This window comes from Aegilops tauschii, chromosome 1, assembly GCF_002575655.3.
Source record: "Aegilops tauschii subsp. strangulata cultivar AL8/78 chromosome 1, Aet v6.0, whole genome shotgun sequence".
Classification (NCBI taxonomy): Eukaryota; Viridiplantae; Streptophyta; class Magnoliopsida; order Poales; family Poaceae; genus Aegilops; species Aegilops tauschii.
In genome coordinates, this window is record NC_053035.3 from 483,337,864 (window position 1) to 483,359,834 (window position 21,971).

The 21,971-nt window shown below is 43.1% G+C and overlaps 1 protein-coding gene and 1 pseudogene across 1 annotated transcript; both read right to left on the reverse strand.

Moving 5' to 3' along the window:
• Window positions 1–2,941: 2,941 nt before the first annotated feature.
• On the reverse strand, window positions 2,942–4,959 carry LOC109779359 (serine/threonine-protein phosphatase 7 long form homolog). The gene is made up of 4 exons (XM_073506480.1): window positions 4,882–4,959; window positions 3,950–4,802; window positions 3,743–3,870; window positions 2,942–3,253 (listed from the first exon to the last, which is right to left on the reverse strand). The coding sequence occupies exons 1-4, from the start codon at window positions 4,957–4,959 to the stop codon at window positions 2,942–2,944; spliced, it is 1,371 nt and encodes a 456-aa protein (XP_073362581.1).
• Window positions 4,960–7,187: 2,228 nt separating this feature from the next.
• LOC109779360 (glutamate dehydrogenase 1, mitochondrial-like) lies at window positions 7,188–21,272 on the reverse strand (annotated as a pseudogene).
• Window positions 21,273–21,971: the final 699 nt, after the last annotated feature.

Below are 21,971 nucleotides of genomic sequence, written 5' to 3' on the forward strand. Positions count from 1 at the left end.
TTTGTGCTTGATTCATGTTAGCTGTTGTACTGTCCTATTGAATCTCCTTTGTTTTAATCTCTATGCAATTGATTCAATGATTTACAAGCAGACACTTTATAAATGATTGGATTGGTATTCCTGAATTACAATCCTTAATTGGGTGGTTTGTGAGAAGCCAAATTTTCAGTCGTGAGTCTATGGTAGATCAATTTAAAATTGTGATATTCACTTGTTGCACGTTCATGTTTGTAGGTGCATATAAGAATATGTTAATCGTTCTGGTTTATGTGGATGGTGAAGTGCAACATGGGTCCATGGGTGTGGAGTATACTATTCCTCCCAAGTTAACATTTCCAGCATCCGAGAATACCACTTTTGAAGATATCAAGAGTGAGACATGTCGAGGACTTGCACATGTTAATGTCAGTGCTCAAACGAACCTGAATATCCAAGCTCGGTTTGATATTGGAGTTCCTGGACCACATTATTTTCAGTTAATTCCAATATATGAGGAAAGAGGGTGGAACATGATTTTTGAGAAGACCAAGTCCCGGATAACATGGCAAGTGATCGAGTTATATGTTAACATCACGCCAAATCAAGACATGTTGAGCCAAGTCAGCGGTGGAAGCAACATACCAATAATTGAAAGGCACTCACAAAGGTATGGAAGTGCAGTGCACTCGTCATTGCATCAAACATCTGTCAGTGGTTTTCCAAATTCTAGTTCATGGGGTCTTGATTTCGACATGGCACATGCTCCATCATCTACTCATGGTACTGTGACAAATGATTTTCCAATAAGTACTGTCAATGACCCATATGATCAGGAGGATACAGAGACAGAGGAGGATTTTATGGGACATGATGATGATGAGCATGATTCTGATGCCGCACCTAGCCAGAGTTCAGACGAAGATCTAGAACCAAGAGTTATGCATCATGTTAATGCATTTCCATTCATGCGTACATGTGGACAGAATGGCGTGAGAGCCTTTGGTGACATATCTATACTAACGGAGACGACAGCAGATGAAAGTTTTTTTGGATGCAAGAAGCACTTTCAAAGCCCATTGTCAGAGCAGCAAATTTTTGATTCAAAAGAGCACCTCAAAATTGCGATTGGTGAATTTCACATAAACATGAACCTGGAAGTGAAGTACAGCACAAGCAGTCAATCTAAACTTGTAGCAGAGTGTATTGATGACAGTTGCATGTGGAGGTTGTATGCAATACCAACAAAAATTGGTTCATGTTGGCAAATAAGGAAATGTCCTTATTCTCACACTTGTCGTGCACCGGCTAATAGAACTGACCATTCTTAGTTATCGGCCTCTATAATTGCAGATGTGATTCGTGAAGCACTCAAGGATGACCTAGAGTTGAGTATAAAAAATGTGCGGGCATTGGTCAAACAACGTTACAGAAATGTGAGACCATCATACAATAAGTTGTGGCGTGGAAGGGAGAAGGCCATAGCACAACTTTTTGGTAGCTGGGAAGGATCATACAATCTTCTCATCCCCTTCCTCGAGGTCATTAGAGTAAAAAATCCAGGTACAAAGTATGTTCTTCTATCAAAACCCATGACATTAGAAGGGCATAGAGAATTTCGATGTGTTGCTTGGGCATTTGGACCTTGCATTGCAGCAGTTCCTCACCTTCGACCTGTAATAAGTGTGGATGCATCATTTCTATCAGGAAGATACAAGGGCCGGTTGATAATGGCTTGCGGATATGATGCTAATAATAAGTTAATACCAAAAAGTACATATGCATGTTATTTCATATGGTTATGAAGTTGGAATATTTGAGGTCAAGGTTGATAATGAGAGGGTTGCATTACATAATGGAGATCATGTTCTTTTTATTCATAAAGACTTTAAGTACAAGGTCACTCTGCAACCAAATACTGCTCCATCTTGTGACTGCCTAAAGCCAAACCTGATCGGTGTGCCATGTGCTCATTTGCTTGCTGTTTGCAAGTACAGGGATCTAAATGAAAATCAAATAGTTCATTCATATTATTCTTCTGAAGTACTTGCAAACACTTGGGCTGGACAATTTCATCCTTACGGGAACCAAAATGAGTGGCCAACATATAATGGCCCGATTATTGTTCCCGATGAGAACTTAATAAATCGTGGGCGGCGTCAACACAAAAGGATTCCAATGTACATGGATGAGATGCAGGGAAGGAGAATGGGACACCAAGCCCGACGTTCAACAACAGACAATAACCAAACAGGTATATAAACTAGTTTTGTAGTGGTGGTTGAGATGCAAACTTGTTTTCACCTGATTTTAATTTTGTGTATTTACTATTCTGTAGGTACATCGTGTAGCCAAGGACAGACCACTTGTCGAGGACAGACCGGACAGAGGTCGAGTCAAGGGAAGAGCACATCATCCAAAGGAAAGAGGCCGAGTCAAGGGAAGAGCACATCATCCAATGGAAAGAGGACATGTCAGGGGACGAGCATATCATCCAGAGAGAAGAGGTCGAGTAATAAGAAAAGCACATCATGCAACCAATGATGGACGTGCTTACTGATTTGCATTTACGGTTGCACATTTGCCTTAAGATGTAATAAACAAAATTATACTCCGAATACGAGTTTGAGATTATTTTCTGGATGTGAGACACGAACCAACAAAAATAAGTTTGAGTGAATTTTCTCCTTTCACCATAGCAATCCGGAATTTTCACATGAATGCGTGGCAGAACAAAGCCAAAAAGGTTTTACAGTTTCTGTGCCATGTCTCCAGCTGCCACTATTTTACATGCCCTCTGTAGTTTACGACCAAAAGATGTTCATTTAACAGGAACTAGAGCAACAACCTAAAACTGAAGGAATTAGCATAGTCCTAAATTGATGCCTACTAGTTCTAACCAGCTCATTAGAGTTGGTCTGTTGCGTAACTTGACCTACATCTTGTGTTGTAGGTTCTCCATCGCTCACTGCTCACCAGCCTTCAAGTATGTTGTAAAACCTTTGCCGGAGTATATCCATTCATTAAACACATCAGAGTTGCTCTCTTTTGGGGGGCTTGGTGGGTGAGCAATATAAAAAACATCATCGTCAGATGGAATACCTTCAATCTTCAGTGGTAACCTAGCCTCAGTGAGCATGCTTTGCAGCCTAGGCTCCAAGTTCAGATCTAACAAATTTCCTACACAGGACCTCAATACAGATTTCCCTATCTTCTTGCATCCCCTAGTAGTAGCACATTTGATCCCCCATGCGGCATTCTTTAACTCACGTAACCCCTGCAAGTGACAAAACACATATTGCATTACACATTTATTACTATATAATGCAAATAATACAATGAAAGTGTTGCACACACGTACAATTCGAGCTAGTGGCGGACCACTAGGCATGTAGCCAGTCCATTCAATGCTATCTCGAGGATATGGAATAGGTTTATCTAGGCCGCCCAAGCACTGAGAATCGAAGAATACTATGTACATACCATTTTGTTGGAACCAATGTCTGTAATCAGGTAAACTAGCTACATCGAAGGGAATTTCCTCTGGCAACACACTTGCTTGAATGCGATCATATTCTTGAACATAATTGGTATGGAATTCCTCCCAGTTATGTGATTTTCCTGCAGAATGCTTAATTTTTCGCAGTCTCCGAACCTCTGCCTCACCACGTGGAACAGAAGGTGGAATGCACTGTCTTAATCCAAATTGCCGCATAACCCTATCTGGATAGTGAAACTCCACAATCCAAAAATGCATGAGTGGTACTCTAGAAAACCACCAATCAGAATCATCATGAACTTGGATGGGCATCTGCTCCAGAAGATCATCATATGGTTGCCAATGAACTGCACCTTCTCGAATCAAATCAATCTGATTCCGATAATATTCAGTACCTATATATATTTCATTGCAAGTTAAGAAAATTATTTGTGGAAATGATGTGTAATAAATTTAGTTATTAGAATACAATACCAGCATTATGAGGGACATCAAACGCATGTGCAGCACACCACTTTGCTCCAAAAACAGGATTATAATCCAAATGCACTTCTTCATCTACCTCTTCATCAGGTTCCTCTCCTTTCGGCTTCTCAAAAATAACTTTAGGACGACCAAGTGGCAAACGGGACCAAGACCATAATTGCAGCAGCAATAAAGGCCCTGAAATTTCCAGTCTCTCCTTCTCAGCACACATGCTCAATTGTCTGTACAACAGAGCCAGAGCAGCTGCTCCCCAAGTATACTCTGTTGGCTGTCCTAAATTTTGCATAAATTGGAGATACATAGCTGGCACTCCATCTCCAGATGTATCCGTAAAGACTATGGAGCCAAGGATTTCTAGAACAAGTGCTCGAGCATGCCAATTAATCTCCCTATCCATCGGATTATCCGGCAACACATGGAAGCGTTCTCGTAGTTTGCCCAAATTTAGAGAGTATTGTGAATCCCTAACAATAATATTATCATCACCTTTTCGCCTTTTCTTTTGTTTCATGTGTTGTTCATCCACGGGAATCCCAAGCAACCTCTCAACTAATTCCGACCATGGTGCATCAGCTATGCCAACAAGTGGTTTACCATGGATAGGCAGCCCCCACAAACAACTGATGTCTTGCAGTGTAATAGTCATTTCTCCTACAGGTAAGTGAAAAGTATTTGTCTCGGGCCGCCAACGTTCCACCAATGCTGATATCAAGTATTTGTCGACATTGATTTTCCTCATCTTTGCAATCTGATAAAAACCAAGTTTCTCTAAAGCTGGGCTACATAGAGGATCAAATGGGATGCCAACACGGTGACACCGTACGTTCAAGGAAATATTAGGCTGCATTAATACATAAAGAAATCAGTTTAAGCCAAACACTAAGTGTAACATACCACATGCAAATTCAACAAAGACTCACTTTTTCCCAAGTTTTGGATATTTTGTGTTGACTGTGAGGCATCCATAATAAATCACTAAAACACCCATTTGTATTCATTTCGGTCCTGTCACAAGGTAGAAGGAACAAGTAAGCCTTCCAGTGCACTGCATCAATCATTTGCATTTATTCTTCAGGATACTCCACTAGATAAACCTCAGTAAATCATATTCTCTCTCAGTATGAGCTATGCTTATGAAACCAATGAGAAATCATTAAAGCTGCTGCATCAACAATATCAATCATTTACTGTCAACTACATACTCAGCACGGTTCATTCCACATAAGGAGATGGAAGTGCTGAACACTAAGTAGGTAGACAACAACAATAAGCCACACATGACATACTGACAAATGCAGCTATGCAGCAACGATGAATTCAAAAGGATCATCCACACAGTGGAAACGTAGCAAATACAGTCATCCATCAGCATCTAATTTAGAATCATGGAAATGACGCAATCATAAGCACACTCACCATAGTAAACCAGATTTTGAAGGTTCTCTTTGCTAACTTTCTTAAATACATTGCTTTTAATCTCGGCAAAATTATTGGACACCAAAAGAGCCAATAGTGCATTGTTATGTTCAGGAATAGACTTTTTTCACTCAGTATCAATGTCAATCTATTAATCAGAAGAAGAGAAATACCATGCAAGAAATAGAAGATATTTTCTAGCATCTACTGCAGTGTGCTATTCAATTGGAGAGGAAGAACATACAGCTTGAGGGGAAAACTACAGAGCCTACCGTCCTGTGCTCCGGCGGGTGATGATTGAGGCTACGAGGAATGCTGGGACGAGGAACGGAACTGTTGTGCTGAACACGGTCGAGAGAAGAGAGAAGGGCCGTCAACTCCGTCAAACTCGCCGTGGTGGCGCAACCTAGTTTGACCTTGAGGAGGTGGACGAGGAGATGAGGCAGAGGTGGGAGGCTACCACGAGGTGTTCTAGGGGATGACAGGGAGGCGGCCTTGAGGAGGTGGGCGAGAGATGAGGTGGAGGGCGGAGGCGACCGTGGAGAGGTGGTCGAAGGGATGAGAGGTGGAGGGCGGCGGCGGCGGCGGCGGTGGCCGTGGAGAGGTGGCCGAGGGGGCGATGGGCTGATGGGCCGAAGCTGCTGGATTCTGGATGGAGCCCAGCCTAAACGTGGACGGGATTCATGCTAGCGTCCAGTCCAGGATGTCGCTTATACTAGCGTCCGTGCATGGACGCTGTATTGCCTAGCGTCCTTACTATTTCTAAAAAATGTAATTATCCTTTCCTCGTTTCATAATTCCGTGATTACTAATTACTATTAATAAAAAATTCGGCCTTTTGTAACTATTTCTCCATATTCTTTAGGTGACCCGAAGCGGCAGACAGCTACGTGCTGGTGTGCTGAGAAGATCAAGCGCGCTAAGAAGATCAAGCAAACAGAGAAAAAAGTTCGTGGTTCTAGATTCTCAGGCAAGGTAGAGAAGACTCATGGTAGGCAGGGTGTGCTTGTCCGTACAAAAAACATCGTACATTTAATGGCAGCTGATCATGTAGTAAAATCATCATACGTTGAAGACATGTGGGAGGTTGAAGATGATGTTCGATGAGTTCTTGGCTTTCATGAGTATGTAGTCATTTATCCGGTTGTTGTAATTGAACACATGCATGTGTGTGTCTGCTTGTGTGCCGCTATTAGCCCCCTCCTTTAGGTTCTCTGTTTTAGTCTGTTGTGCCCAGCTATTAGCCCCCTCCTATAGATTCGGAGTTCTTTTAGAACAAATCAGAGAAGGTTAAGTAATATTCTTTGCTTGTTTCATGAAATGCGCCTGTGCAAATTTGCATCAATCCATAATGTGGTGAGATTCTTACAAAACACGCAAGCGCAAACCATCAAACGCAGTGTCCAGCTCATTCGTACAACCATGAATGGGCTACACGGAAAGGCACTTCAAGGGCAGTTTCAAATGATTGATCTTCATAGCATGTTCTTTGAATTGAAGACTACACTTATGATCTGATGTTTTTTGCATATTATTTGTACGCTTATGTCCATCCAAATGCTTGACTTTTCATTGGTTCTTTTTTTTAAACCAGCTAATGAGCTGCATGGTTCACTTCTATCATTTGCACCATCTGATCCAAACCTATCTGCATCGGAGTATCCTTACATTTAAAACACTACCATAAGTGACTACTCCCTCCGTCCGGAAATACTTGTCGGAGAAATGAATGTATCTAGATGTATTTGAGAAATGGATGTATCTAGATGTATTTTAGTTCTAGATACATTCATTATTATGCATTTCTCCGACAAGTATTCCCGGACGGAGGGAGTACTTGCAAACACATGCTCCCCATTTTATACGGCGCCATACACTGCATAAGTATACAGTTCTGGTTTAAGTCGATGATGATTATGGCTGAGGCAGGGTAATTAAGGAAGAGAAATCATATCATATAGATCACATGAGCAATGATGTAAATATCATGGTTACACTACTATCTCCCACATCAGAACTATACGGCGCCATACACTGCCTAAATAATCAGAACTATGTTTGAGGCGCGGGTCATGTACGTCTTGAGCTCCCGATTCACCTTCTTGTCCCACATGAACCCCTAGATGTTCTGCACCCACTCGAAGTAGCTCACCACCACTCCGCCGGAGTTGGGCAGGATGTCCGGTAGGATCAGCACACGCTTCTTTGCTAGAATCTGCACCATGAACATGTACATTTCTCTACTGTCAGTCAATGTGTGAAATGTGTCAACAAATGCAGCTTAGTTTTGTGGCAAAATGTTGGTGTTCTTTCCTCGTCGGCCTCGGGGTCTGTTGGGTGGTTAGCAGCCTTGATGTTGTACTTTGCTTTGATGGCATCAGCATTGTCCCTAGTAGAAGCAGAAAATCGAACGGAATTTTTATTAACAAAAATGTCTGCAGATATAGAAAAAATAATAGCCAGGAAGATACTTTAACTGAGCTTCAGAGCAGTAATCTAATACTCCCTCCGTCTCAAAGTCTTGTCTTAGATTCATCTAGATACTGATATATCTAATACTAAAATGTGACTTGATACATCTGTATTTAGACAAATTTAAGACAAGAATTTTGGGACGGAGGGAGTAGAAGATAGGATGAAGTTGAAGGAAATATGCCCTAGAGGCAATAATAAAGTTATTATTTATTTCCTTATATCATGATAAATGTTTATTATTCATGCTAGAATTGTATTAACCGGAAACATAATACATGTGTGAATACATAGACAAACAGAGTGTCACTAGTATGCCTCTACTTGACTAGCTCGTTGATCAAAGATGGTTATGTTTCCTAGCCATAGACATGAGTTGTCATTTGATTAACGGGATCAAATCATTAGGAGAATGATGTGATTGACTTGACCCATTCCGTTAGCTTAGCACACGATCGTTTAGTATTCTGCTATTGCTTTCTTCATGACTTATACATGTTCCTATGACTATGAGATTATGCAACTCCTGTTTACCAGAGGAACACTTTGTGTGCTACAAAACGTCACAACGTAACTGGGTGATTATAAAGGTGCTCTACAGGTGTCTCCGAAGGTACTTGTTGGGTTGGCGTATTTCGAGATTAGGATTTGTCACTCCGATTGTCGGAGAGGTATCTCTGGGCCCACTCGGTAATGCACATCACTATAAGCCTTGCAAGCATTGCAACTAATGAGTTAGTTGCGGGATGATGTATTACGGAACGAGTAAAGAGACTTGCCGATAACGAGATTGAACTAGGTATTGAGATACCGACGATCGAATCTCGGGCAAGTAACATACCGATGACAAAGGGAACAACGTATGTTGTTATGCGGTCTGACCGATAAAGATCTTCGTAGAATATGTGGGAGCCAATATGAGCATCCAGGTTCCGCTATTGGTTATTGACCGGAGATGTGTCTCGGTCATGTCTACATAGTTCTCGAACCCGTAGGGTCCGCACGCTTAACGTTTCGATGACAGTTATATTATGAGTTTATGTGTTTTGATGTACCGAAGGTAGTTCGGAGTCCCGGATGAGATCGGGGACATGACGAGGAGTCTCAAAATGGTCGAGGCATAAAGATCGATATATTGGACGAATATATTCGGACATCGGAAAGGTTCCGAGTGATTCGGGTATTTTTCGGAGTACCGGAGAGTTATGGGAATTCGTCGGGGAGCATATGGGCCTTATTGGCCTTTAGGGGAAAGAGAGAGGAGAGGCTGCGCACCCCCCAATGCCTAGTCCGAATTGGACTAGGGGGAGGGGCTGCACCCCCCTCCTTCCTTCTCTTCTCTCTCCCCTTTCCTTGACTCCTACTCCTACTACTTGGAAGGGGGGGGGGGGAATCCTACTCCCGGTGGGAGTAGGACTCCTCCTGGCGCGCCTCCTCCTAGCCGGCCGCCTCTCCCTCCCTTGCTCCTTTATATACGGGGGCAGGGGGCACCCCATAGACACAACAATTGATCTCTTGATCTCTTAGCCGTGTGCGGTGCCCCCCTCCACCATAATCCACCTCGATAATGTCGTAGCGGTGCTTAGGCGAAGCCCTGCGTCGGTAGAACATCATCATCGTCACCACGCCGTCGTGCTGACGGAACTCTCCCTCAAAGCTCGGCTGGATCGGAGTTCGAGGGACGTCATCGAGCTGAACGTGTGCTGAACTCAGAGGTGTCGTGCGTTCGGTACTTGATCGGTCGGATCGTGAAGACGTACGACTACATCAACCGCGTTGTGCTAACGCTTCCGCTTTTGGTCTACGAGGGTACGTGGACACACTCTCCCCTCTCGTTGCTATGCATCACCATGATCCTGTGTGTGCGTAGGAAATTTTTTGAAATTACTACGTTCCCCAACAGTGGCATCCGAGCCTGGTTTTATGCGTAGATGTTATATGCACGAGTAGAACACAAGTGAGTTGTGGGCGATATAAGTCATACTGCTTACCAGCATGTCATACTTTGGTTCGGCGGTATTGTTGGATGAAGCGGCCCGGACCGACATTACGCGTACGCTTACGCGATACTGGTTTTACCGCCGTGCTATGCACACAGGTGACTAGCGGGTGTCAGTTTCTCCAACTTTAGTTGAACCGAGTGTGGCTACGCCCGGTCCTTGCGAAGGTTAAAACAGCACCAACTTGACAAACTATCGTTGTGGTTTTGATGCGTAGGTAAGAACGGTTCTTGCTCAGCCCGTAGCAGCCACGTAAAACTTGCAACAACAAAGTAGAGGACGTCTAACTTGTTTTTGCAGGGCATGTTGTGATGTGATATGGTCAAGACGTGATGAGATATAAGTTGTTGTATGAGATGATCATGTTTTTGTTGAAGTTATCGGCAACTGGCAAAAGTTTTATGGTTGTCTCTTTATTGCATAAGATGCAAGCGCCAAATAATTGCTTTACTTTATCGCTATGCGATAGCAATAGTTGCAAGAGCAATAGTTGGCGAGACGACCATGTGACGACACATTGATATAGATCAAAATGATGGAGATCATGGTGTCATGCCGGTGACGATGGAGATCATGACGATGCTTTGGAGATGGAGATCAAAGGCACAAGATGATGATGGCCATATCATGTCACATATTATGATTGCATGTGATGTTTATCTTTTATACATCTTATCTTGCTTTGATTGACGGTAGCATTATAAGATGATCTCTCACTAAATTATCAAGGTATAAGTGTTCTCCCTGAGTATACACCGTTGCGAAAGTTCTTCGTGCTGAGACACCACGTGATGATCGGGTGTGATAGGCTCTACGTTCAAATACAACGGGTGCAAAACAGTTGCACACGCGGAATACTCAGGTTAAACTTGACGAGCCTAGCATATAACAGATATGGCCTCGGAACACTGAGACCGAAAGGACGAGCGTGAATCATATAGTAGATATGATCAACATAAATGATGTTCACCATTGAAACTACTCCATCTCACGTGATGATCGGACATGGTTTAGTTGATATGGATCATGTGATCACTTAGAGGATTAGAGGGATGTCTATCTAAGTGGGAGTTCTTTAATAATTTGATTAATTGAACTTTAATTTATCATGAACTTAGTCCTGGTAGTATTATCATATCTATGTTGTAGATCAATAGCTCGCGATGTTGCTCCCCGTTTATTTTGATATGTTCCTAGAGAAAAACTAAGTTGAAAGATGTTAGTAGCAATGATGCAGATTGGATACGTGATCCGAGGATTAACCTCAATGCTGCACAGAAGAATTGTGTCCTCGATGCACCGCTAGGTGACAGAACTATTGCAGGAGCAGATGCATACGTTATGAACGTTTTGACAAAGCTCAATATGATGACTACTTGATAGTTTAGTGCATCATGCTTAATGGCTTAGAATCGGGACTTCAAAGACGTTTTGAACGTCATGGACCATATGAGATGTTCCAGGAGTTGAAGTTAATATTTCAAGCAAATACCCGAGTTGAGAGATATGAAGTCTCCAACAAATTCTATATCTAAAAGATGGAGGAGAATAGCTCAACCAGTGAGCATGTGCTCAGATTGTCTGGGTACTACAATCGCTTGAATCAAGTGGGAGTTAATCTTCCAGATAAAATAGTGATTGACAGAATTCTCTAGTCACCATCACCAAGTTAGTAGAACTTCCTAATGAACTATAGTATGCAAGGGATGACGAAAACGACTCCCGAGCTTTTCATGATGATGAAATCGATGAAGGTAGAAATCAAGAAAGAGCATCAAGTGTTGATGGTTGACAAGACCACTAGTTTCAAGGAAAAGGGCAAAGGGAAGAAGGGGAACTTCAAGAAGAACGGCAAGCAAGTTGCTGCTCAAGTGAAAAAGCCCAAGTCTGGACCTAAGCCTGAAACTGGGTGCTTCTACTGCAAAGGGACTGGTCACTGGAAGCGAAACTGCCCCAAGTATTTGGCGGATATGAAGGATGGCAAAGTGAACAAAGATATACTCCCTCCATTCCTAAATATAAGTCTTTTTAGACATTTCAAATGGACTACAACATACGGATGTACGTAGACATATTTTAGAGTATAGATTCATTCATTTTTCTTCGTATGTAGTCACTTGTTGAAATCTCTAGAAAGACTTATATTTAGGAACGGAGGGAGTATTTGATATACATGTTATTGATGTGTACTTTACTAGTGTTTATAGCAACCCCGCGGTATTTGATGCTAGTTCAGTTGCTAAGAGTAGTAACTTGAAACGGGAGTTGCAGAATGAACAGAAACTAGTTAAGGATGACGTGACGATGTGAGTTGGAAATGGTTCCAAGATTGATATGATCATCATCGCACACTCCCTATACTTTCGGGATTAGTGTGGAACCTAAATAAGTGTTATTTGGTGTTTGCGTTGAGCATGAATATGATTTGATCATGTTTATTGCAATACGGTTATTCATTTAAGTTGTAGAATAATTGTTGTTCTGTTTACATGAATAAAACCTTATATGATTACACACCCAATGAAAATGGTTCGTTGGATCTCGATCGTAATGATACACATTTTCATAATATTGAGGCCAAAAGATGCAAAGTTAATAATGATAGTGCAACTTATTTGTGGCACTGCCGTTTAGGTCATATTGGTGTAAAGCGCATGAAGAAACTCCATGCTGATGGACTTTTGGAATCACTTGATTATGAATCACTTGATGCTTGCGAACCATGCCTCATGGGCAATATGACTAAGACTCCATTCTCCGGAACAATGGAGCGAGCAACTGACTTATTGGAAATAATACATACTGATGTATGCAGTCCGATGAGTGTTAAGGCTCACGGCAAGTATCGTTATTTTCTGACCTTCACAGATGATTTGAGCAGATATGGGTATATCTACTTGATGAAACACAAGTCTGAAACATTTGAAAAGTTCAAAGAATTTCATAGTGAAGTGGAGAATCATCGTAACAAGAAAATAAAAGTTTCTACGATATGATCGCAGAGGTAAAATATTTGAATTACGAGTTTGGCCTTCAGTTAAAACAATGTGAAATAGTTTCACTACTCACGCCACCTCGAACACCACAGTGTAATGGTGTGTCCGAACGTCATAACCGTACTTTATTAGATACGGTGCGATCTATGATGTCTCTTACCGATCTACCACTATCGTTTTGGGGTTATGCATTAGAGACAGCTGCATTCCCATTAAATAGGGCACCATCTAAATCCGTTGAGACGACACCTTATGAACTTTGGTTTGGCAAGAAACCAAAAGTTGTCGTTTCTTAAAATTTGGGGTTGTGATGCTTATGTGAATTTTTTTTCATCCTGATAAGCTCAAACCCAAATCGGAGAAATGTGTCTTCATTGGATACCCAAAGGAGATAGTTGGGTACACCTTCTATCACAGATCTGAAGGCAAGATATTCGTTGCTTATAATGGATCCTTTCTAGAGAAGGAGTTTCTCTGGAAAGAAGTGAGTGGGAGGAAAGTAGAACTTGATGAGGTAACTATACCTACTCCCTTATTGGAAAGTAGTTCATCACAGAAATCTGTTCCTGTGACTACTACACCAATTAGTGAGGAAGCTAATGATGATGATCATGTAACTTCAGATCAAGTTACTACCGAACCTCGTAGGTAAACCAGAGTGAGATCCGCACCAGAGTGATACGGTGATCCTGTTCTGGAGGTCATGTTACTTGACCATGACGAACCTACAAACTATGAGGAAGCGATGATGAGCCCAGATTCCGCGAAATGGCTTGAGGCCATGAAATCTAAGATGAGATCCATGTATGAGAACAAAGTATGGACTTTGATTGACTTGCCCAATGATCGGCGAGCCATTGAGATTAAATGGATCTTCAAGAGGAAGACGGACGCTGATAGTAGTGTTACTATCTACAAAGCTAGAATTGTCGCAAAAGGTTTTCGACAAGTTCAAGGTGTTGACTACGATGAGAGTTTCTCACTCGTATCTATGCTTAAGTATGTCCGAATCATGTTAGCAATTGCCGCATTTTATGAAATCTGGCAAATGGATAAACAAAACTACATTCCTTAATGGATTTATTAAAGAAGAGTTGTATATGATGCAACCAGAAGGTTTTGTCAATCCTAAAGGTGCTAACAAAATATGCAAGCTCCAGCGATCCACCTATGGACTGGTGCAAGCATCTCGGAGTTGGAATATACGCTTTGATAAGTTGATCAAAGGATATAGTTTTATACAGACTTGCGGTGAAGCCTGTATTTACAAGAAAGTGAGTGGGAGCACTACAACATTTCTGATAAGTATATGTGAATGACATATTGTTGATCAGAAATAATATAGAATTATTCTGCAAAGCATAAACGAGTGTTTGAAAGGAGTTTTTCAAAGAAAGACCTCGGAGAAGCTACTTACATGTTGAGCATCAAGATCCATAGAGATAGATCAAGACGCTTGATAAGTTTTTTCAATGAGTACATACCTTGACAAAATTTTGAAGTAGTTCAAAATGGAACAGTCAAAGAAAGAGTTCTTGCATGTGTTACAAGGTATGAAATTGAGTAAGACTCAAAGCCCGACCACGGCAGTGTTGGGGAACGTAGTAATTTCAAAAATTTCCTACGCACACGCAAGATCATGGTGATGCATAGCAACGAGAGGGGAGAGTGTTATCTACGTACCCTCGTAGACCGAAAGCGGAAGCGTTAACACAACGCGGTTGATGTAGTCGTACGTCTTCACGATCCGACCGATCAAGTACCGAACGCACGGCACCTCCGAGTTCAGCACACGTTCAGCTTGATGACGTCCCTCGAACTCCGATCCAGCCGAGTGTTGAGGGAGAGTTTCGTTAGCACGACGGCGTGGTGACGATGATGATGTTCTACCGACGCAGGGCTTCGCCTAAGCACCGCTACGATATTATCGAGGTGTAATATGGTGGAGGGGGGCACCGCACACGGCTAAGAAATCAATAGATCAATTGTTGTGTCTATGGGGTGCCCCCTGCCCCCGTATATAAAGGAGCAAGGGGGGAGGCGGCCGGCCTAGGAGGAGGGCGCGCCAAGGGAGTAGGACTCCTCCTTTCCTTGTTGGAGTAGGAGAAGGGAATGGAGAAGGAGAAGGAAGGAAGGGGGCGCCCCCCCTCCCTAGTCCAATTCGGACTAGTCCATGGGGAGGGGTGCGGCCACCCTTTGGGGCCTTTCTCTCCTTTCCCGTATGGCCCATTAAGGCCCAATACGAATTCCCGTAACTCTCCGGTACTCCGAAAAATACCCGAATCACTCGGAACCTTTCCGATGTCCAAATATAGTTGTCCAATATATCGATCTTTACGTCTCGACCATTTCGAGACTCCTCGTCATGTCCCCGATCTCATCCGGGACTCCGAACTCCTTCGGTACATCAAAACTCATAATAAAACTGTCATCGTAACGTTAAGCGTGCGGACCCTACGGGTTCGCGAACTATGTAGACATGACCGAGACACGTCTCCGGTCAATAACCAATAGCGGGACCTGGATGCCCATATTGGCTCCCACATATTCTACGAAGATCTTTATCGGTCAAACTGCATAACAACATACGTTGTTCCCTTTGTCATCGGTATGTTACTTGCCCGAGATTCGATCGTCGGTATCTTAATACCTAGTTCAATCTCATTACCGGCAAGTCTCTTTAGTCGTTCCGTAATACATCATCTCGCAACAAACTCATTAGTTGCAATGCTTGCAAGGCTTAAGTGATGTGCATTACCGAGAGGGCCCAGAGATACCTCTCCGACAATCGGAGTGACAAATCCTAATCTCGAAATACGCCAACCCAACAAGTACCTTCGGAGACACCTGTAGAGCACCTTTATAATCACCCAGTTACGTTGTGACGTTTGGTAGCACACAAAGTGTTCCTCCGGTAAACGGGAGTTGCATAATCTCATAGTCATAGGAACATGTATAAGTCATGAAGAAAGCAATAGCAACAGACTAAACGATCGAGTGCTAAGCTAACGGAATGGGTCAAGTCAATCACATCATTCTCCTAATGATGTGATCCCGTTAATCAAATGACAACTCATGTCTATGGCTAGGAAACATAACCATCTTTGATCAACGAGCTAGTCAAGTAGAGGCATAATAGTGACACTCTGTTTGTCTATGTATTCACACATGTATCATGTTTCCGGTTAATACAATTCTAGCATGAATAATAAACATTTATCATGATATAAGGAAATAAATAATAACTTTATTATTGCCTCTAGGGCATATTTCCTTCAGGCAGAAGATAGAAAGAGAATGAAAGTCATTCCCTATGCCTTGGCCATAGGTTCTATAAAGTATGCCATGTTGTGTACCAGATCTATTGTATACCCTACACTGATTTTGGCAAGGGAGTACAATAGTGATCTAGGAGTAGATCACTGGACAGCGGTCAAAATTATCCTTAGTGGAATAAGGATATGTTTCTCGATTATGGAGGTGACAAAAAGGTTCGTCGTAAAGGGTTACATCGATGCAAATTTTGACACTGATACATATTGAAAGTGGGAGCAATTAGCTAGAGTAGCTCCGTGCAGAGCATTGTTGACATAGAAATTTGCAAAATACATACGGATTTGAATGTGGCAGACCCGTTGACTAAACTTCTCTCACAAGCAAAACATGATCACACCTTAGTACTCTTTGGGTGTTAATCACATAGCGATGTGAACTAGATTATTGACTCTAGTAAACCCTTTGGGTGTTGGTCACATGACGATGTGAACTATGGGTGTTAATCACATGGTGATGTGAACTATTGGTATTAAATCACATGGTGATGTGAACTAGATTATTGACTCTAGTGCAAGTGGGAGACTGATGGAAATATGCCCTAGAGGCAATAATAAAGTTATTATTTATTTCCTTATATCATGATAAATGTTTATTATTCATGCTAGAATTGTATTAACCGGAAACATAATACATGTGTGAATACATAGACAAACAGAGTGTCACTAGTATGCCTCTACTTGACTAGCTCGTTGATCAAAGATGGTTATGTTTCCTAGGCATAGACATGAGTTGTCATTTGATTAATGGGGTCACATCATTAGGAGAATGATGTGATTGACTTGACCCATTCCGTTAGCTTAGCACACGATCGTTTAGTATTCTGCTATTGCTTTCTTCATGACTTATACATGTTCCTATGACTATGAGATTATGCAACTCCCGTTTACCAGAGGAACACTTTGTGTGCTACCAAATGTCACAACGTAACTGGGTGATTATAAAGGTGCTCTACAGGTGTCTCCGAAGGTACTTGTTGGGTTGGCATATTTCGAGATTAGGATTTGTCACTCCGATTGTCGGAGAGGTATCTCTGGGCCCACTCGGTAATGCACATCACTATAAGCCTTGCAAGCATTGCAACTAATGAGTTAGTTGCGGGATGATGTATTACGGAATGAGTAAAGAGACTTGCCGATAACAAGATTGAACTAGGTATTGAGATACCGACGATCGAATCTCGGGCAAGTAACATACCGATGACAAAGGGAACAACATATGTTGTTATGCGGTCTGACCGATAAAGATCTTCGTAGAATATGTGGGAGCCAATATGAGCATCCAGGTTCCGCTATTGGTTATTGACCGGAGACGTGTCTCAGTTGTCTACATAGTTCTCGAACCCATATATAGGGTCCGCACGCTTAACGTTTCGATGACAGTTATATTATGAGTTTATGTGTTTTGATGTACCGAAGGTAGTTCGGAGTCCCGGATGAGATCGGGGACATGACGAGGAGTCTCGAAATGGTCGAGACGTAAAGATCGATATATTGGACGACTATATTCGGACATCGGAAAGGTTTCGAGTGATTCGGGTATTTTTCAGAGTACCGGAGAGTTACGAGAATTTGCCGGGGAGTATATGGGCCTTATTGGGCTTTAGGGGAAAGAGAGAGGAGAGGCTGCGCGCCCCCCATGGCCTAGTCCGAATTGGACTAGGGGGAGGGGCTGCGCCCCCTCCTTCCATCTCTTCTCTCTCCCCTTTCCTTGACTCCTACTCCTACTACTTGGAAGGGGGAATCCTACTCCCGGTGGGAGTAGGACTCCTCCTGGCGCGCCTCCTCCTGACCGTCCGCCTCTCCCTCCCTTGCTCCTTTACATACGGGGCCAGGGGGCACCCCATAGACACAACAATTGATCTCTTGATCTCTTAGCCGTGTGCGGTGCCCCCCTCCACCATAATCCACCTCGATAATATCGTAGCGGTGCTTAGACGAAGCCCTGCGTCGGTAGAACATCATCATCGTCACCACGCCGTCGTGCTGACTGAACTCTCCCTCAAAGCTCGGCTGGATCGGAGTTCGAGGGACGTCATCGAGCTGAACGTGTGCTGAACTCGGAGGTGCCGTGCGTTCGGTACTTGATCGGTCGGATCGTGAAGACGTACGACTACATCAACCGCGTTGTGCTAACGCTTCCGCTTTCGGTCTACGAGGGTACGTGGACACACTCTCCCCTCTCGTTGCTATGCATCACCATGATCCTGTGTGTGCGTAGGAAATTTTTTGAAATGACTACGTTCCCCAACAGAAGTGAGCTGGGACGAGGAAGAAGAAGATTACTTGTTTATGACTCCTCCCAGAGCTGCCGGGATGAGCACATCACATTCTTCCGTGAGCAGCGAGGTCGGGTCGACGGTGTCGCCTCCGTCGAAGCCCTTGATCCCGTGGTTCTCTGCCGAGTGCTTCATCAGCATGGCTATGTCAATGCCATTGGAGTTCTTGACAGCCCCTGTGACATCTCTGATGGAGACCACCTTGCCACCAGGTTCAGTGATCAATTGGGCAGCCCAAGAGCCAACGTTGCCAAATACCTGAAAAAGGCAAGAAGACAATAATTGCTCATCTGTGCAAATATAGGTGAAGAAACATAGTTCTAGCCTTGCTCCACAATGTATGGTGCCATTCTACACAACGATGATTACTAGCATTGTGTAGGCATGCTTGTATATATTTGGCTGCATATATTACTTGTGGGTGCTCATTGTTTGCTCCTTTCCGCTTTAGTTTTAGCGCGTGAGGTGGGAGATTAGAAAGATACTAACATATCAGGCACAGAACTTTGGAATTGCCATTGATGGTGTCTCCATTGTAAGCCTAAGCTTTGACAAGATGCTTGTCTCTAAATTATAAATGGTGAACAACTTAGCTTTCTGTGAAAATTAAAGAGATTGGCAAAATTTTCTCTGGCATTTTAAATGCGCAAAATACCAAAAAAAAGCAAATAATCTTAGTGAGTTCAGATAAATCAGAGAATTACCTTAAGAAAAGTTCAATTGCAATATCTTGATATTACGCTAAAATTTAAAGCTGGATGGTCAGTCTAGTGGCAGAACAACAACCTCTTTTGGCAGTTGAAACATCTGCTTACAAATTTTAAGTTTTAGGAAGCAGCCATGGATTTCACCTGGAAAAGAACATCAAAGAGAAAAAACAACGTTCTACAACTGCTCCATCAGACACGAATGTGCAGAATAAAGGGATATGTTGTATGTTCTTCCCTCCGTCTAATCAATTTCTGAAAACTGTCACTTTCCTAAACCAGAAAAGTTGCAGTAGCAAATTTCTACTTAGTGAGCAAGTGTAGATGATTTTGGTCCTTCTGTCTTGTATGAATCCTTATCCAAGATTGCAAATTATCACAAATGATGTATAACTTATTAATATGGTTCCTGCGCTTTGTACATGACAAACAATAACACTGCAAATATCATTCTACAAGTAATTTGATTCCTCTTCAGGGTAACTGCGTAGCTCCCCATGTGCATCAATCAGCAAAGCACAAATCTATCACGTATCTACGCCGCTGGGCCATCGCACATCCAACAACTTCCTCGCTTGGAACCACCGAATTGAACTTCCCAATCAAATCAATACATAGGGGGATGAAGGGGGGAGCAAGAGACCGTACGTACCATGTCCTCGGGCAGGATGAGCTGCAGTCCAGCGGGGACGGTGTCAACCTGGGAGACCTCGACCAGCAGCGGCGACTGCAGTGTTGTTAAGGTAGACGACTAGATGCATGCGTTGGGGACGACCTCCTCCAGGCGTGGCTGCTCCCTCTCCTCGGAGGCACGGGCGGACTAGACCTCTTCTGTGTGAGGCACAGGTCAGCGAGGGGGTTTGGTTGCGCGGGCCCGTGGAGATATCTCCCCCGCGCGTGGAGCTCGTCCGGCGACGCCGCTGCCACGACCACCCGCCTCCTCCGCTGAAGATTCCGCCGCCGCCGCTGAAGATGGACGCCGATCTGGTCAAGGACTCAGCTATGAGGAGAGGAGCCGGGAAGAGAAGGTGCACGAGAAGCGGTTGAGCCGGTGGCGCAGCGACCCGGGAGAGGAGGAGGCGAGTGGAGAGGGATCGACAGAGGAGGGTGGGGAAGAAGCGTGCGGGGCTAGGTTTCATTTTCCTTTTCTCCCAGCGATGCACACTAAATTTGGACGGATCTACCCTTTTAGAAAATGATTAGCCCCACCATAATCTTGTAATGGTCCCACAATTAGTTGTAATTTCATGTAATTTTAGTCTCGTAACTCCTATTTCTCCACCATTTGATCGCAGCGAATGGACGGCCCCTAAATTCGCCAATCACCGTAAGTACATACACAAATATCCACAACATTAACAGGGTTGTAAACTTGAAACCTGAACAAGTAACAAGTTTCTTGTCTATGTCTTAGAAAGGAGAGAAATGCACATGCAGCTTCGCATGGACGAAAATAAAATATAAAAGTTGCACATAAGAGACGCTGCTACTGCTCAGCGCATCGCGTACATGGCTCAGCCTGGAAATTTTGAGTAGCATGCCACATAATAAAGGTAGTCAGTACGGCAATCATCCTGGATCTTTCCAAGTTTCCCAGTGTTGATGTTGTATGACAAAAGCTTTATTTTTTTCCTTGTCAACAACGATGATGACCCCTCTTTCCAAATCAAGAGAGACAATCTGATAACCAAGCCAACGCGGCCATTCATCATTGTGAAAGAAGTCATCCCTTCCAAGTGCATCTCTCAGACTAACACGACGCTTCAAAGACCACTCATAAGAATGGTGAGCATCAAGACTGAAAACTTCAGCTGTATCACCATCCTCCCCTGGAAATGCACACTGCAATAACCCTGATGATTGACCAAAGCAACCATACGTGAGACTCCAATGGACATCTGGCAACTCGATGGTAAAATGACGGGGCGGTATGGCAGAACCCATTGCCTCCAACACTAGAATGTCACCCTCTGCTGTGTGCACACATAGTACTCCTCCTATAAAGTGGCGTGGTTCAAAAATCTGTATACGCGAACTCCATGCAGCATCCACAATCCACGTGGATAGGTCGGACGAGAACACCTCAAGTTTGTTGATACCAATTGGCATTTCGTCAAACTTCTCCTGAAAGTTGAAGACATAGAACTGTGCTGACCATGATTGATCGAAGGCCAAAAAAAGCTTTATATGTGTAATCCATTGTGTAAGGGTCAGGGTGAGTATCAGGAAGCGTCCCCCACTCTCGTGTTGCAGGGTTGCACACGATGAAGCGGCAAATATTCGGAGGAATATAATTGCTCCTGTACTTACAAAGAACTAGGCCAGCAATCCACAAATTTTAAATGTTCATGGTCCGGCAAGAACGTAAGACCTCCATCAATTTCCTCATCATTTCGTGACAGACTAACAAGCTGGGCAACAGACCCACCTTTGCATCCATGAAAAAGACCGGTGGGAATTTTTGGCAGTTTATGACGGTAGTGTGGGTCCGAGGAGAAGGCAAGCCAGGCCTTGCAAACACATTTGAAGCGGCAAAAGGACTTGAAAGGCACCCGAGAAAGGATTTTCACCACTAGGTCATCGGTTAGACTAGCATCAGTAAGCACCTTCTTAGAGTCCATCTTTCTATGGCAGATTCCTTAAACACAAAATTGGCAATGTCAAATAAAAATAAACCATTATTTGAATATGGTAACAGATAAGTAATAACTGAATTCAATTAATTAAAAATCTCTTTGGAATAACACAGCTGCTAGGAAAACCAAGCTTCCGTTTAACTAAGGAAAGAAACGGGTCAAATAATGGTTT